The sequence below is a fragment of the Saccopteryx leptura genome, chromosome X, assembly GCF_036850995.1.
Source record: "Saccopteryx leptura isolate mSacLep1 chromosome X, mSacLep1_pri_phased_curated, whole genome shotgun sequence".
Taxonomy (NCBI): domain Eukaryota; kingdom Metazoa; phylum Chordata; class Mammalia; order Chiroptera; family Emballonuridae; genus Saccopteryx; species Saccopteryx leptura.
The window spans coordinates 47135457-47154718 of NC_089516.1; the positions used below are offsets into that span (position 1 = coordinate 47135457).

The following is a 19262-nucleotide window of genomic DNA, read 5'->3' on the forward strand; positions in this document are numbered from 1 at the left end:
GTTTATTTTAGATTCTATTGTCAGAATTTCTCAACCTTGGTGATATTGTTATTTTGGGGTAAATTCTTTGTGTGTGTATGTGTGTGCACGCACATGGGGCATGAGTGGAAAGGAGGTAAGGCCTGTCCTGTACACTATAAAATGTTTAGCAGTATCCCTAGCTTCTACCCATAAAATATCAGTAGCATCCCTCTCAGTCAAATCATGACATTGCCATATGGGAGTGAGAGGATGCAAAATTGCTCACAGGTGAGAATCACTGTATTAAGTCCGTGAACATGAACTTAAAAAAACAGGTGACTGAGGTTTCCATAATTAACATTAATAACAACCACTACTGGTAATTCACTAAGTGCTTATTTTTTTTGCTAAGACCCACACAATACTTATAAAAATTATATTAGAAAGATACAATTATATCCATTTATCAGAAAAGGAAATAAGACTGATTGGGTTTAGTAATTTGCCTATGATATCCCAGCCAGTAAATGAAGAATCTAAGATAGGAAGGTAAATTGGATTCCAAACAACTATATAATGCTGCTGTGTGTCTGTAATATTTCACTAGGATATTAAATAGCACAGACTCTAAGATGTAAATAATTAAAAAGGAAGGCAAATAACAAATACTTAGTGATTACCCATATACAAAAGGCATGGAAAAAGCACATACAGTATTACTACTGTGAATATAACATAATTTTAAAAACTGAAATAAAAAGGAGTGCTTTAGACGATGGTCAAAATAATGACAAAATCATATAAAAAATTAAGTTTGTGATTTCACTTATATGTGGAATCTAAAGAAAAGTATTAACCACAATTGTAGACATAGAGAAGAAACTGACAGCTACTAGAGGGGAGGGGAATTGGGGGCCAGAATGTTAGTTACAATATAGTTACAGGGATGTAAAATACAGCACAGGGAGGGTAGTAAATAATATGTATTGTAGTAACTATGTATGATGCCAGGTGGTACTGGAAATATCAGAGGGACCAATTGTAAAGTATATAATATATGATTGTCTAACCACTAAGCTGTATACCTGAAACTAATACAAAATAATATTAAATGTAAAGTGTAACTGAAAAAAAGTAAAAAGTAAAAAAAGAAAAAAAAATGTGAGGAGTATTTTCAATGAACTTTATACTATTGAAATTTTAGGAAATTAACTTTCTACTCATTACTCAGCATACAGACTATTTGAAATGTTTCTCCTAAATCTAAGACTAACCTAATACTGAATTTTCCAGAGAAGAATGGGTTCTTTGGGATTTTGATTTTAACATTTTAAAAGGCACTGAACTATTTATTATCATGGTGATTAAAGTAGAGCTAACAAAGTAGTTGGTGAAGAAACCCCAGAGAGAAATACACTATCATTAAATTAACTTGCTAATAGTCCAACATGATGACAACAATTTATACCATATTTATTGGTCTATCTACCACTGTGGTTAAACCATTGAACTGCATCTAAGAGTCTCTCTATTAGAACAAACTGATGGTTGCCAGATGGGACAGGGGTTGGGTAAGAGTGGAGGGGACTGGGTGAAAAAGGTGATGGAATTAAGAAGTGCAAATTGGTTGTTACACAACAGTCACAGGGATGTAAAGTACAACATAAGAAATATAGTCAATAATACTGTAATAACTGTTTGTTGTCAAGTGGGTACTAGACTGTTGGGAAGATCACTTCCTAAGTTACATAAATGTCTGATCACTATGTTGTACACCTGCAACTAATATAATATTGAATGTCAACGGTAACTAAAAAATAAATTCAAAAAAAGTATAAAAAAACCCCACTCTATTCTGAACGCTGTAATCTATAGGGAAATCTAATCAGTACCAATAGTATCCATTTCTCACTTGCAGCATTATCATTTGATTTCTTTCAAGGGTCCTCTTAAAAAAAATACTTCAATGCTAAAACATTGAATACTTAGTCTTAGGAAAGTGAACTAAAAGAAGCCTCAGCACTACATAGCCCAAAACAATCTATCTCAAATAGCTGAAAATGGGAATCATGAATTTGCAAAGAATGAGGGTTTCTTTTAACTCTTAATCAAATACTTTAAAATTAAAACCAAAGGATAAAAGCTGTATACTATAATGAAGATAGATAAAAAGCAGCAATAATCTACCCACCCTTAATTTTAAGTTTTAAAGTAACTTTTTAGTAAAACTTCATTCACTCAGGACCCACACATGGAAATACCTATGATAGTTTATATTAGAATGGGAAAGGGGTTTACCAAGGGTAAACATAATCAATATTTCCTCTAAAAAATGTATAACTAAAACAGAATTGAGAAAAGAAATCCAGAATGTGGAACTCTGTATGACACAAGTATCTGCCTGCTCTCTTAAAAAAAAAAAAAGAATCATAAAAAAAGACTTACAGATTTAAAAGAGACTTAAGACACAATAGCCACATACTGAACTCAATCTGGATCTTGATTCAATCTCATTTGGGGTGGGGTGGGGGATGGGGAAGAGTAAGAGCTTAAAAAAAAAGACTGTACTAGCTGATTACTATTGAATTTCAGTTCTCACATATGGTAAATGGTACTGTGTTTATGTGAGAATATTTTTTTTTGGGGGGGGGGGAGACAGGAAGGGAGAAAGGGAGAAGGGAGAAGGGAGAAAGGAAGAACGGAGAAAGGGAGGAGGGAGATGAGAAGCAAGAACTCCTATTGTAGTTGCATCACTTTGTTGTTCATTGAGTGCTACCCATAAGTGTCTTGACCAGGAGACTCAAACAGAGCAGTGACCTTTGGGCTCAAGCCAATGACCTTAAGATCATGTTGATATTCTCCTGCTCAATCAAGCCAGCGACCTCAGGATTTCGAACCAGTGACGAACCTCAGTGTCCCAGTTCTTTGCTCTATCCACTGCACCATCACCAGTCAGGCAGAAAATATCTTTATTCTTATAAGGGATGCAGGTTGAACTATTTGAGGTGACATTCATGTTTGCAAATTACTTTTTCATATGATTCTGCCAAAAGTATGTCTACATGTGCGTATATAGAGATGGCTAAGTACATGTAACAAAAACTAATCTGATGACTCTGGATAAGGTTATGGAGGTACTGATTGTACTAGTCTTTCAACCATTTTTGTAGATTTAAAAAAAACCTATTTTTTTCCTTTTTAGTAAATTTATTGTAGTGACACTGGTCAACAAAATTATACAGGTATCAGGTGCATAATTCCACAACACATCATCTGTACAATGTATTGTGTGCTCACCCCAATTGGGAGAAAAAGTGAAAACAAGTTTGAGGGGGAATGTAACAATGCATTATATGCAAATTTTATATATTTTAAAGGACAGTAAGTTATATTAACATAGAAAAACTGTCATAGTTCGATATACTAAAGGAAGAGATCAGTAGCCTTGTGTTTTTAAGTATTCCTTAATTCATTTTGTTGGGTGGGACTTTATTTTAAAAATACTAAGATTCAGCCCTGGCCGGTTGGCTCAGCGGTAGAGTGTCGGCCTGGCAAGCGGGGGACCCGGGTTCGATTCCCGGCCAGGGCACATAGGAGAAGCGCCCATTTGCTTCTCCACCCCCCCCTCCTTCCTCTCTGTCTCTCTCTTCCCCTCCCGCAGCCAAGGCTCCATTGGAGCAAAGATGGCCCAGGCGCTGGGGATGGCTCCTTGGCCTCTGCCCCAGGCGCTAGAGTGGCTCTGGTCGCGGCAGAGCGACGCCCCGGAGGGGCAGAGCATTGCCCCCTGGTGGGCATGCCGGGTGGATCCCGGTCGGGTGCATGCGGGAGTCTGTCTGACTGTCTCTCCCCGTTTCCAGCTTCAGAAAAATAAAAAAATAAAATAAAAAAATAAAAAAAATAAAAATAACTAAGATTCAGAAAACTCAATAGCTAACAAGTATGGCTTATATTAAACCCGAGAGACACTTAAAAGTTTGTCTTGGTCTAGCCTGACCTGTGGTGGGGCAGTGGATAGAGCATTGACCTAGAACGCTGAGGTCACTGGTTTGAAACCTTGGGCGTGTCCCGTCAAGGCACATACAAAAGCAATCAATGAACAACTAAAGGGAAGCAACTGAGTTGCCATATCTTTCTGTAAAATCAATAAATAAAATATTAAAAACCAGGTTTGGTCTAAAGAAGTTTCTAAGTTTGCTTGCAATATACGGCGTTATGTGTAAAAAAATTTTTATTTAAAGTTACCAAAAGGGAAATCAAACAGGAAATCAAAAGAGAAATTATGCATTGAGCTTCCATTAAAATTTTCCTAAGGAGTTAGGCTAGGAACTTTTCAAGTCAAGTTCACTGCATTATAAAATAAAAGTAGTAATCAAGATAATGAATATTCTTCTGACTCACAGTAATGTAGGAGTTATCTACAAGAAGGTGAAGTAGAGTATGAAGATTAGTTTATTTTACAAAAATAGCTAGGATGTAAAAATTGAAAGAGATTTACTAAATGACTTAAAGAATGCTATGAAACTACAGAGCTCTAAAAGACCCAACTTGATTTTGAAAATGCAAAGAAAAAAAAAAGGGAAGTTGAATGGTTTAAATAATCACAAGCAATTCATTCTCAAAATAAGGAGGAATAGTGACAATATAACATCATTTCCCATTATTAAATCACTTAGTACAAATGCAGATTCCTAATCTATTAAAACCCCACAATTTTTTCATAAATTTTGCATAAACTCATTTGATGTTGAAACTTGACCTGGGGGTTTTTAGTTGTCACTTAGCTCATCAAAGTGGCTATATGTTTTACTTCAGAAATATTAATGTTTGATTCCAGGATACTGCAATAGAACCTGCTGGGAGGGTAAAATACACTGTAAATATACTGCATTACCCTACTAAATCCTAAGAATTCTGAATACCAAAATGCACTGGCTTAAGGGGTTACAAGAGAAGGAATTATGGAGCTGTAGTACTTCTGTTAAGCTTTTCCAGAATGTTCCCCTCTCCTAGAAGCACCTTCTTTTGTGCTTCCCTGCATTCATTCATTCATTTACAAAGACAGGGAGAGTCAAAGAGAGGGACAAAAAGGGACACACAGATAGGGAGAGAGATGAGAAGCATCAATTCCTCACCTTAGCACCCTAACTGCTCATCAACTGCTCTCTCTCATATGTGCTCCAATCAGGGAGGCTCCAGTAGAACAAGCAACCCCCTGCTCAAGCCAGTGTCCTTGGGCTCAAGCTGGTGAGCCCGTGCACAAGCCAGCAACCTTAGAGTTTCGAACCTGGGTCCTCTGCGTCCCAGTCTGATGCTCTATCCACCATGCCCCCGCCTGGTCAGGCTCCCTGCACTTTTTAAACTTATTTTTCCATCATTATAGTAAAGATAATATATTTTAATGTTTTGAGTATTTCCCCATTTAAGTTCTAGAGATGTAATCACGTTATTTTGTCATCTGTCACAATACCTGAGCAATCAACTCAGTTTACAATAAATATTGAACAAGTATGAAAGAATAAAAAGAAATGGGTATAGCTCACTAAGTCAGTTGAGTGAATTGAGAAGGCACGAGAAATATTGTGGTTACATTTTTTTTGATCAGGCACACTTATCACTTAACTCTGAAGAGCTAGAAATCACATTGTAGATTCAGTTTTATGAATTAAATACAGTAATTTTGGGGGAGAAATTTAAGGAAGAGGACTATATGTATATTATCTTCTCCATTCCACTTCTTACATCTTGCTATTTTTTTTCATTTAAAATAGCCTACAATTCATATGTTTGATATATACTGAATTAATGCTTTACTGAAAGATAATTCAGAGAAGAAAACACAAAAGTGGTGTAAAAATTGTAGTACATATTAAAGATAGTTTAAAATACCAAATAGAGTCATAGAAATAAATAGAAAATTCAAACACACATCTCAAGGCAGCATTTGGAGATTTGGCTGACAAGGTGAGGGTCAGATTTGGGGTACAAATGGTAAGAACTTTAAAGAACACTTACATTTAGAAATTAGTATGTTTACAATAGTTGGTCACTGATGAACTAAGCAAGAGAAGTGACAGGGTATATTAAAAGTAGAAATGTAGGCTCACTGCTATGGATGGTGGAGTGAACAAGGGATGAAGAAAACTCATAGCAGAGGGAAGAAATGGCAAGGGAGAACAGCATTTCTTAAGAATTGGTGGTACAGCTCACAGAAGCCAGAAAATCAATACCACTTCTTTTGTTGGCAGGATACTAGATTTGAGGACCACAGCAATGTAGATAGTTTTACAGCAAAACTGAGCTTGTGAAGAAAGACCTCCCTCTATATTTTTATAACAGTATATTCTCCATGCTCTTTTCTGACCTTTACCAAATTCATCTATTTGCTTTTCTTTAATAAATGTATTCCCTCAAGTTCTGCCCCCGACTCCCCCTCTTACTTCTCAAGGCAATCACAAGCCACTAGGTAGAAGACTACATAGCCAGTCAGCTCTGACTTGCATTGACTACTCTCTAGACTAGTTCTGTTTCCTACAGCCTATGCCCGTGATGGCGAACCTTTTTATAAAAACCGCCCACTTTTGCAGTGCTGGTCAACCTGGTCCCTCCCGCCCACTAGTGGGCGTTCCAGCTTTCATGGTGGGTGGTAGCAGAGCAACCAAACGGCTCCGCGATTGGCCCACCATGAAAGCTGGACTGATAGTGGATTTTACATAAGACAGATATGGGCTTAAATCCTGGTTCTAATGAAGTGAGTGACCCTTGGATGCTGAGAAGTATAAATGAGAAACAGTCTGAAAAGCAATTTGTTTACTGTTTGGCTAAGTATCAAACTTCATTTATTAACTGGTATTACTAAACCATGTAGAAATTAAACTTGAAAACCCAAAGTAACTTTAACTCACTCCTCTCTCTGATCCAAAAGCTTATTCTCTTTATTTAACTTTTAGAAACTAGATCTTTATGAACTCCAAATTAGATCATAATAATTAAAAATCCACCAAAACTTTTTTAACCTACCTCCACATCTTCACCCTTCACACAACCTATCTGCCTTCCCAAATACACAGATTTCTCTGACTCCCTAATGTTAGAAAGAATGCAGTGGATCTCTTGTTACATTTCTTTCAATCTATTTACTTATATGCACAAACTTTTACTTCAAGATAGGATATATATATATAAAAACATAACACACACACATACCCCCTCAGTGCCTAACTGAGCCTTGTATACAGCTGGCAACTAGCCTTTAAGTGAATAAAAGTACAAACCAAAGGAAGCACAAATAACAGAAAGGGAGGATTGATGGCTGATGAGAAGTATATTTTAGCAACAGCTGAATGACTACTTTAAAAAGAAAGTGTATAAAGCAAGGCCTAGGGGTTTGGATTTATGAATAACATTTTCAATTACTGTGATAACCAAAAGATTTTGCTAATTACATCTCACGATGATGCAAGCTGGGAACAGGACTGTTAATATAATAAGGAATAAAATCAAGATTCAAATGACTAGACATTATGTAATGCACGGTAAAATTGGATTAGATGAATATGTAAGTGCATTTAGGTTAAAAAACACCCAAATTGTGTATATCCAATTTCAATATAAGACAACTTTATAACAAAGATGATGCAAGTGTCAACAATCAACATTTCAAATATTAAAGGGAACAATGGTAAATTGGAAGGATGTATGGAAAAGGTGACGGGGTAAGAGATACTTAAATCAATGAAGTACAGGTAGGAGGAACAAACTATGATAATGAAGTCTCCGTTTTTCCCCCTTCCTCGATCACCTAAACTATGAGCAAGTCCTGTGAACTTTAGCTCCACCACAGTCCCTAGATTGATCCCTCTCTCTACTCCCATGGGTAATCCAAATGTCTGTCCAGGTTCGTTTGTCCTGTTACAATCGTCTCCTGTCTTCCTTTCTATCATTTCCCCTTAAAATCCATTTCCTAAAAAGCAACCAGATTCATTTTCTTAAAAGTTTAAATTAGAACCTATCACTTGGCTGCTTAAAAACCTCTAATGGTAACCTGTAACATTCAGAAATAATATATAAACTTACCATGTCCTAAATGTCCATGTCCATTCTGGTTCCTGTTCACATCATTGAGCTTTATCACCACCCCTCTTTCTTTCTCTAATTCTGCCATCATCAAACTGGTCTTTTTGTACTGTAAACATGTCCAAGTTGTTCCCAATTCAGCCTTCATTTGTTCCCTGGGCCTGAAATGTTCTACTCCTAGATCTTTGTATATTTGACTCCGTCTCGTTATTATGGTCTAAGCACAAAACTCATCTTCTCAGGTACCTTCCCTGACTACTTTAGGAAAAGCACCCCTCTCACCACAACTCTAACCCAAATATCAATTACTCATCAGTAATTTATCTTCCTAGAGATCTCTCTGTATTGTTCCACCAGAAATTAAATCCTCTGAGGACAGGGATTTTAACTTATACTCCACTGTCTTATCATCAGTGCTTAGTATAATATTTGGTTTTCAAACACTTGTTGAATGGAATTTATTCTACACAAATCCCAAATGTATTTAGGAAATTGGAACCAAATAACACGTAGATTTTAGGTAAAGTTGTAAAGATCTTTTAAGAATTATAGTAAGGGCTTGAACTGTGGTGGCGCAGTGGATAAAGCGTCGACCTGGAAATGCTGAGGTCGCTGGTTCAAAACCCTGGGCTTGCCTGGTCAAGGCACATATGGGAGTTGATGCTTCCAGCTCCTCCTCCTTCTCTCTTCTCTCTCTCTCTGTCAATCTCTCCTCTCTCTCCCTCTCTCTCTCCTCTCTAAAAATGAATGAATGAATGAATGAATAAATAAATAAAAGAATTATAGTAAGGTAATAAGAATGTTCAAGAAGTTGCTGAACTGCCTTGACTGGGTAGCTCAGTTGGTTAGTGCTAACCCAATACTCCAAAGTTGTGGGTTTGATCCCCAGTCAGGGCTCGTATAAGAACCAACCAATAAATGCACGAATAAGTGAAAGAACAAATCAGTGTTTCTTTCTCTGCCTAAAACCAATAAATTAAGAAAAAAAAAAAGTTGCTAGATGGCCACACGTTAGGACCTTAATGACTTTTAGATGACCTTTAAAATCCTTTCCAATTATAACATCCTAATCTATACAAAATGTAATGAGTTACTTTCAGTCTATATAGCTGCTGGATAAACTGTTTCTATACTGTACCATCCTGTAACCTTCAGGTGATCTGAATTAGCTTCTAGTTTATGCCTACCTTAAACTTAACATCTTTAGTGACTTTAGACAATTCTTTCCCCCAAAAGTAAACCTAAACTTGCTATTCAGAACCAAGTCCCCAACCCATTATCAATTACAGGTGTAGAGTATGATACCTAAATTCCAACTTTTTCAAGGGTTTGGACATTAATTGCTATCATTTAGTTTTTGTTACCTTTTGCCTCCTACTACTACTTTGCCAAAGACTAGGTAAAACAGTACAACTGATAAAGGACTGTATTAAGATAATTTATAGGCATACTTCTTTGACCTCACAATTTTTCTTTAATTAAAATTTTGAACTTAGGTGTGAAATTACTTTAATAAGTCATAATTACTTTTAAAAGACAGTATTTTAAAAACAATACGTGCTGACCAAATTAATATAGCTACAGGAAAAATACTTAATGTATTATTTTTACTTAATGTATTATTTTAACATAGACAAATTTATTTTATCAGTGATTATAAAGCAGTGCATTCCAAAATGAGTTTATAAGAAGATTAATTCTTTAAAAGATACTGGTCAAAAAAATAGGTTGGAGAAATACATTATAACCCTTCTCCCCATTCACAAAACACAGCAACAATTAAGTCTTTAAAACAGTATACAAAAAAAGAAGAGAGACTTGAACTTTACTTAACCCATCATTTCCCATATTTCTTTGACCAGAATTCCCTACATTTTGGGGGCAGGGGCAGTAATGGTAGGGAAACATTACTATATAGCACTATTTGAAAATGTTACTTCTAAATAGATTTACAAAATAGCTAGTATAGAGACTTTGACAATGAAAGAGAAGCTTTAAGACATCCATATTCCAGTAACTTGTATTACATGCTTAAAGCAGCTAAAAAAAAGGGAGGGGACAATTATAAGATATATGATTTAATGAAAACAATAAAAAATTAACATTTTAGTCAAATCCCTATATTAAATGCTAATTTTTCTACCAGCAATTATTTTGTGACATCATTTCCAGCCCCCAATACTAAGGGTAGTTTTTCAATATTAAAACGAAAGTTCTCCCAGGAATCAGGTACTTTAGAAGGTAGTGGGGAAGCACTGTTCTGTGAATCTACTGGTTTAAAGTCATTTGTGTCTTTGATGCTCTTTATCCCAGAGCATACTGACTATTTGGAAGGGAAAAATACTTTTAACATGTGGATTCTTGTATTATATTTTGCTGGACTTCTGGACCATTTTGTTTTGATGTGAACATAATCCTATGGGAGGGAGGAGAGTACGGAATAGTTAACACTCCCCAAAAAGAGAGGGACTACAGCAGTTTTAGAAAGCACTTACTTAATCATTTCAAAAAGCTTTGGATCTGAGACCTTGATATTTCGTGCCATATTCCAGGAAAGATGAACCATGGGTACTATTGACTTCACACTTTGCAATTTGTTCCATTCGTACCGTTCCACTGCCAATTTATACTGGCAGGCTAGGAAAAAAAAAACAATTATAAAGCAACCCAAAGTACCAAGATATATGAAGATAACCATTATCACCTTCTCAGGTAATATCAACACCAATTATGAAAACCTCAAAATATTAAAAAAATAATTTTTTTATGTTTTTTTATAATTATGGTAATAATATCAATAGCGATCACAATGTAAAGAGTGCTTATAGTAACTATGTGCCAGGCATTGTGCTGAGCTATCTTAATACATCATTTCATTTAATCTTTAGCATCACCTTTTTAATTTTATTATCCCTGTTATACATAAGAAATTGAGGCCCAGAAAGGTTATATAACTTGCCCAAAGTTGCAAGAGCCAGGTCCTGGTCCTAATCCAGGTCTCCTTGTCTCCAAAGGCCATATTCTTAATTTTAACTATCTATTGCCAAAGGCAGGCAAAATCCAAATGGATTTTCACGTAATAGAGATATTCATATAATACTGAATAAAATAAAAATTTGAAATAAGTAACTACTCTAGTTTGCTTTCTTTATAAAACAAAACCAAGCACTCTAATTATCGCATAGAGAAAAGCCACCACTGATCACAAATACCCATTTTAGACTTTTACACGAGGAATAATAAATATCTATTGCTTTTGAAAAGATACATATATTTTCCCTGTATATAAAGACATAAACTTGTTATTTGCTGAGATCTACAGTCTTGGATTCCTATTTGATAACTTGAACAATTTTTGTTCTAAAATTAAATTTTTATTTAAGGAAATACTCTTCTTCTAATTGTTAGTGGGGCATAGTTTAAAAAAAAAAAAAGGACCTATCAGCTAACAATCCCTTATATTAAATGTTTTTTAGCATATGCTTTAAAATACCTGTAAGTGGACCAACATTCCAAGCAATGTTGTTGCACCAGCCAATAGCCTGAACCCAGTGAACAGTGCCTGCATTTATCCAGACCAAATCTCCAGGTCGCTGAATAAACCTATATACTGGAACATTTGCTTCATAAAGATCTTCAAGGTTAGGCCACCAAGAACCCATTAGGAAATTCAAATTATTTCTGAAATAAGAAAAATAATGCAAATGGATCAAGTATTTTAATAAGCTCCTTATAAGACTGGAAGACAATGTCAAAATTATGCTCACGCATTGAAACTTAATTTCTTGTTCAGTAAGAACTACTGTATTTATAGATAAGTATTAGATGACTTACCCAAAGATCAGTTACTACCACTTTAAGATGATATTTTAAAGACCCAAATAAAATCCAAAACTATTTTATTTGGACAGAAACAGACAGTCAGAGAGAGAGACAAATAGGAAAGGAGAGAGATGAGAAGCATCAATTCTTTGTTGTGGCATTTGAATTGTTCATTGATTGCTTTCTCATGTGTGCCTTGACTGGGGGGCTATAGCAGAGTGAGAGACCCCTTGATCAAGCCAGTGACCATGGGGTCATGTCTATGATCTCACACTCAAGCCAGTGACCCTGCGCTCAAGCTGGTGAGCCCACCCTTAAGTCAGCAACCTTGGGGTTTTGAAGCAGCTTCTGCATCCCAGTCCAATGCTATCCACTGCGCCACCACCTGGTCAGGCAATCCAAAACTACTTTTAAGCAATACATATTGACTTTTAATTTCACTTCACTCAAGGCTATTTTGATTGAAACCCTTCTCCCTGGACTACTGAGAAATCTCTAAAGGTAAACGGAAGGTAGAGCTGACATCAAGTCATTTAAATCCATAAACAGGAACACTATGGCAGACAGAAGTACTATGAACTTCTACTTCTGAAGTAAAGTAGAAAACAGAGATGGTCTTTAATGCTATTCTGAATCTTAAGCAGGAAAGGGGGATAGGATGTCAGTTTCTGTACAGTACTCGTGACTGGCTGACTGAAATCACACACATGCACAAATAACCATCATCACTGCTATCACCACCAATATACTTTGGAAACATTCTACAAAACATATGACTAAGCTTTTACTATAAAATCTAGCTGCTTCTTATTCTACTTCATCCTGATATAATATGAGGAATGTTTTAAACTACATAGCAACTTCTCCAACAAAAGAATTTTTAAAAATTTCTATTTACTATTTTAGATTTCCATTTTAGGAAATGAAAAACTTGCAGAGTGGAAATGTTCCTTTCCTGAAGATCTAAGAAAGAGCCTTCATTTTATTTTTGTGTCTTATGCTAAACGATATAATAAAGTGTGCCTTTAAATTATTTTCATTGGTTTAAGTTTCATTTTTTTTAATTTACATCAAGGGTTGACAAATCCAGTGCACTGCCTGTTTTCACAAATTAAAAAAATAGTTAAAATACAGCCATGACCCTTCATTTACATATCATATGACTGTTTATGTGCTGCAATGACATGGTTGTGACAGAGACTGTGACCTGCAAGGGCTAAATTATTTATTATTTGGACCTTTATGAAAAGTTTAACAACCTATCTAGATGAAATCTTAGTCTACATTTTTTCCTGGAAAAAAGAATGCAAGGCAACTCTTGACAATCTAGAACAGACTGCCAGTGGTAGCCTAATTGCAAGGGGATAAGGATTGGCTTACTGTCTGTGATAAGGCTAAGGAGATACATTCCAGAAAAATTAACCTATAAAGAAAAATATGGCTACAAACACAAATCCTAGCTCTATTTCACCCATGTGATGCCATCATACAATTCCTGAAAACTTTCTATCTGCAAGCAAGCAAGCAGTCAAGACCACCAAATTATCAACTAAGTAAAAAAACAAGCAAAACTTTAATTTATATAAACAGCAAGCATTCTTTCTATCATTTATTCAAACAAAGTTATTTCTAGATATTATTTAGTTATAAAACAAACTATAAATATGGTCAATACCAGTCAGTATCAAATAATAATTCTTATGCAAAACAAAATTATACTGAAATGATAAAATATTTCTGCAAGTGCTATTTCTGCAATTTAGTTAAATTTACCTCTTTATACTAACTTGATATTTTTCTTATCCCCAAGTTCAAGCTCTTTAGATATCATCTGCCTATTCTAATTATCTTTGTTCCCAGGTTACTTCTCCATTTAGATATGGAAGAAAAGTAAATCCTAAAAATAGCTAATCACTATTCAAAAATAATGAACATGAGTCATGTACTGCAGCTACAACAATATATACTATCTCAAAGTTTAAGAAATAAAAACTTTTTTGTAGCACACTGGAGATTTCATATATGACACTTCTTTTTCTCCTACTACCAGTTTGTTGGTTCATAAAAGTATATAAATACAGATAGAATGAAGTAAATAATTTCATCAAAGCATTTGAACGTTTAGAATACCCTCATCTTTGGCTTTCTTACATTAAAGAAAATCTATGTGATTAAGTAGCAAAGACAATAAAAGGTGATTACTTTCTGCTTACATACAGGAAATTTTGGATTAATATGATTATTTGCAACTGTATTTATTAATTCTTACTAAATTTAGATATTTACAGAAAAGATTTTTTAACCTCACATTAAAAAAATTTAAGTATGTGGATGGAATACGTGTATAACTAGTTTGAAAATCTCTCGTCTGTAAACATTTTTGGGTTATTTTTCCCCTGTATTTTACTGCAGTGGGGGATTAATACTGAATATATGTATAATTTATGTTTTTAAGCATAATAATTTTCTAATGTTAAAACAACCTGAAAACATCAGGTGCTTGCATAATGGAGTACTTTTTATAAAACAGAATAAGTTTCCACTTAAACATTTCAACTTAAACCAATAAAAACAATTTCAAGGTACCTGTTAATACAAGATAAAGAAATATATGAAGGCTATTTAATGAACTCTAGGCAAGAAATGTTTGCAGCAGATGAGTTCTTTCAATTAGAGAAAACAAAATTTGAAGCAGTTCATTAAATTTTAAAACATTCCTGTATAAAGTAAAAGTTTACAGTTTTAAAAAGAATTTAAATCATAATGATATAGTAAAGAGTACTGTGTTCGAGTTATTAACAACTTATAAAGGTATTCAATTATTGACTTTCTTTCACTTCTAAAACCATTTTCAGCAAAACAATTTTTTCTTTCTTTTTTATTTTTATTTTTGGTGAGAGAGATAGAGAGTCAGAGAGAGAGAGACAGGGACAGACAGACAGGAAGGGAGAGAGATAAGCATCAATTCTTCGCTGTGGCACTTCAGTTGTTCATTGATTGCTTTCTCATATGTGCCTTGACTGGGGGGCTACAGCACAGCGAGTCACCCTTTGCTCAAGCCAGCAACCTTTGGGCTCAAGCCAGCAACCATGGGGTCATGTCTGTGATCCCACGCTCAAGCTGGTAACCCTGTGCTCAAGCTGGATGAGCCAGTGCTCAAGCCAGCAACCCTGGGGTTTCGAACCTGGGTCCTCTGCATCCCAGTCCGACACTCTATCCACTGCACCACCATCTGGTCAGGCCAGCAAAACATTTTTTCTTGGCATACAGACCTTTCATATGAACAAATATTTATATATCAACTCTTTAATTAGTCTAATAACTCAAATTTTTTTCCCTTTAAATTCAAAACTATTACTATTGCATGAAGTGGCTTCAAGGCATCTTTCTTAAAAGTATTCCCAATAACAAAGTAATAGGTTTGGGATCAAATCATTTTAAATGAATTTTCTGCTGAATGGTAAGTGAAAACAGGTTATGTGTTTTAGGACACCCAGCTGTCCTCTACAATTACTGTTTTGAATAATTATGTTTAAAGAAAATTTAGTTTGGAAACCTACTTTTCACAGAAATCATTCAGAACACCCCAGTAACCTTCAGGAACAACGAACCATTCACAGTCACCTGGACCAATATTTATGTTAACTGAACAGAAGTTATTATTTTCTTGATGACCTAAAATGTGAAAAGGAAAAAAAAAAGTCAACATTCTGTAAGTTCTATAGAAAATATATCATTAGAAATGAAACCTTAGAAATGTTCAATAGACAATGTTCTAGTGGGATTCAGTTGTTTGCAGTATTTTTGAGGTCAGTCTAGTTTTAGAGCTGAGTAAGATCAATTTTTAACTTGTACAGTGAAAGAATCTCCGTGGAAGCTAATCTATATTATGGTTAAAAGCTTAAATTCTAGAGCCAGGCTCCTTGGCTTAGTCATTTTGTGAATCTGGGCAAGTTGCTAACTCCTTCTGACTCAGTTTCTTTACAGGTTAGATAATAATGGTTCCAATAAAGCATTGTGTTGTTTGGGGGAATCAATGAAATAATGACTGCTTCATACAGTGCCTAATACATGGTAAGAAATAAATATTAGCTATTATTGATATCATTAGCACTTCTTTCTTGTGAACAACCCATTTCTCACTGTAGTATTAGGACATCAGTAAAGAGGCAAGAAGTCTCGTTTTCAAAATGCACTGCAGGAGTTCTACAAAAATGATAGAGCAGGGAACTCTGGGGGAAGTCTTCAGAAACACACACACACACACACACACACTCTGGGGGAAGTCTTCAGAAACACACACACACACACACCCACCACCCCCTACCCCTAGTAAAAATTGTCAGAAGCAGTCTTACCAGAACTCTGAGTGATAGTCAAAGTTAACATCAACCAAGAACATTCTTGATCAGAAGAAAGGCAACTAACTTAAACATGGTAGTATTTTTCTACAGCATTTTAACTTACCTTATTACCCATCCCCATCACTGGTGTTCATACTATAATTTGCATGCCCCTTGTTCTGGAGGGAGCAGAGTGGATCTTGTTCCCAAAGAATTGTGTTTTTCTGTTTTGACCTGACTGGAGTTTCCCCAAAACTAACACAACAGGCTTCTCTTTGTTTCGCATACCTCAAAAGTCTATCAGAGCAAGTGTTTCAGGGGAGTAGGCTTGCCCAAAACACTGAGAGACTAATAAACAAGTTGATGCTACCAGGGGCAGCCCCCTCCCCAAAGCAAAAACAACACACCCCTTTGGGGCAAACAACAGACATGCAAAGGCCTGGGTGGAAAAGCTGGGGAAGGAGATTTGAGGGGAATAAATGCTTTGAAAAGTTCCTATGAATAATGAAGAATTTAGAAAAGTCACACACTTATCAGGACAGAAAGCATGCTCTACAAAGACCTGGAGAATTCCTCCATCCTTTTTGGTTCTTTTTTCCACTTTTCTTTCTTTCTTTCTTTTCTTAGAAAGAGGCAGGAGAGAGAGAGAGAGAGAGAGAGAGAGAGAGAGAGAGAGAGAAAGAGAGAGAGAGAGGAACATTGAACTATTCCTGTATGTGTCCTGACTAGGGTTTCTTATTTTAGGTATTGGGCATTTAGGGAAACTATCAGGTCACTGGCTAACTGCTGAGATGATAGAAAGGAGACTTCAGTGACTACACATGACAAACAATACACTCTTTGCAAACACATCTGTACAAAACCCACTAAAATAGACAACTGTAGCTACAACAAGCAACTACATACCCTGGAGATGGAAGAGAATAGACTTCTGTAATTGCTACATTATATTATTCTAAATGTCAAACAGTAGCAGAGCACTATGCTGAAAAAAGATACTTCAGGGTCCACATCCAAGAAAAAGTATAGCTATTTAAAGGAAAAAAAAGCCAGTTTTCAAAAAAAAATTATGAGACATGCAGAGAAATAAGAAAGTATGCCTCAGTCAGAAAAAAAGCAAGCAAGCAAAATAAGAAAGGAGATCATATGCCTGACCTGTGGTGGCGTAGTGGATAAAGTGTCAGTCTGGAATGCTGAGGTCACTGGTTCGAAACTGAAGGCTTGCCCAGTCAAGGCACATATGAGAAACAGCTATGAGTTGCTGCTTCTAGCTTCTCCCCCCTTCTCTCTCTCTCTCTCTCTCTCTCTCTCTCTCTGTCTCTCTCCTCTCTCTAAAAATAAGTTAATAAAATCTTTAAAAAAAAGAGTTAAAAGAAACTACACCTAAAAAAGTAAAAACATTGTACTAAGTAGCAAATACTTTAAACCAACTGTCTTAAATATGTTTAAAGAGCTAAAGAAAATCATGCATAAGAACCAAGGGCCACAATATCTCAACAGAGATGATCAATAAAGAGACAAATTATAGTAACAGAAATAAAACTACAGCTGAAAATATAACTGAAATAAAAAATTCACTAGTGGGCTTAACAAATATATATATAGCAGATTTGAGCAGGTTAAAGAAAAAATAAGCAAACTTAAAAATCTGCTTGAGCAGGTTAAAAAACACTTACATAAACACTGTGTGGAGTCCTAAAGGAAAAGAAGGGTAGTAAGAACATTTGAAGAAATGATAATTGAAAACTTCCAAAATTTGATAAAATATACTCAATCTGCACATCCAAGAAACTCAAGGAACTCCAAGTAAGAATGAAGTTAAACCCTTAGCTGACAGCATATATAAAAATTTAAATGGACAAAAGATCTAAACATAAGAACTAGAACTATAAAAATTCTAGGAAGAAAATATTGGGGTGAATCCTTACAATCTTGGAGTTGGCAATGATTTCTTATATATGACACCAAAAGTACAAACAATCCAAGGAAAAAATGGATAAATTGAATTTCATCAAAATCAAAAACTTTTATAGATACATCAAAAGACACCATCAAGAGAGTGAACCAACAAATTATAGAAGAAAAGGAAATATCTATAAATCATTACCTGATAAGGGATTAATATGCAGAATAAAGAACTCCTATTATTCAACAACAAAAGACTATTCAATTAAAAAATGAACTAAAGACTTGAATAGATAGTTTTATAAAGGAGATATACAAATGGCCAACAGGCACATGAAAATCAAAGCCACAAACTGAAAAACCACTTTCCATGCCACTAGATCAGCCATAATACAACAAAAAATTAAAAATCATCAGTATTGGTACAGATGTAGGAAAATTAGACTTAGAATATTGCCAGCAGAAATGTCAAATGGTGCAGTTGCTATGGAAAGCAGTTTGGCAGTATATAACCAAATGAACTGGAAATAAGTGTTCAAACAAATATTTGTACACAAATGTTCATGGAAACACTATTCACAACACCAAAAGTGGAACAACCTAATGTCCATCAACTAATGAATGAATAAACAAAATGCTCTATATCCATACAATGGATTATTATTTGGCCATAAAAAAATAAAACATTGATACACCGTGAATGAACCTCAAACATGCTAAATGAAAGAAGCAGACACAAAAGGCAACATATTGTATGAGTCCATTTATGTAAAACATCCAGGACCTGGCAGGTTAGCTAAGTTAGTTAAGAGCATTGTCCCAAAACAAGGTTGCAGGTTGAGTCAGGGCACACATGGGAAGCAGCCAATGAGTGCACGACTGAGTGGAACAACAAATGAATGCTTCCCTTCCCCCTCCTCTCCTCTCTCTGTCTCTCTGAAAATAAAAAAAGAAATTAAGCCCTGACCAGATAGCTTGGTCAGCTGGAGCATCCTCCTGGAGCCAGTGGTTGCCAGTTGGATTCCCCAGTTAGGGCAGCTCCATGTTCCTGTCTCTCTCTCCCTGCCTTTCTCAAAAAACAAACCAAAAAAACCCATCTAGATCAGGTAAATCTATAGAGCCAGAAAGCAAACCACAGTAAGTCCTTATATAACATCA

The 19262-nt window shown here is 35.4% G+C and overlaps 1 protein-coding gene across 4 annotated transcripts in view; it reads right to left on the bottom strand.

The window, feature by feature from the left end:
• KDM6A (lysine demethylase 6A) overlaps nucleotides 1-19262 on the bottom strand; it is a 255335-nt gene that overhangs the window by 9674 nt on the left and 226399 nt on the right. For all 4 annotated transcript variants that reach the window (XM_066357570.1, XM_066357571.1, XM_066357568.1 and 1 more), the window contains 3 exons: nucleotides 15417-15531; nucleotides 11528-11715; nucleotides 10530-10671 (listed from right to left, as the gene is read on the bottom strand). In XM_066357570.1, the coding sequence (XP_066213667.1) occupies nucleotides 10530-10671; nucleotides 11528-11715; nucleotides 15417-15531 (445 nt within the window). The remainder of the gene's footprint in view (nucleotides 1-10529; nucleotides 10672-11527; nucleotides 11716-15416; nucleotides 15532-19262) is intronic.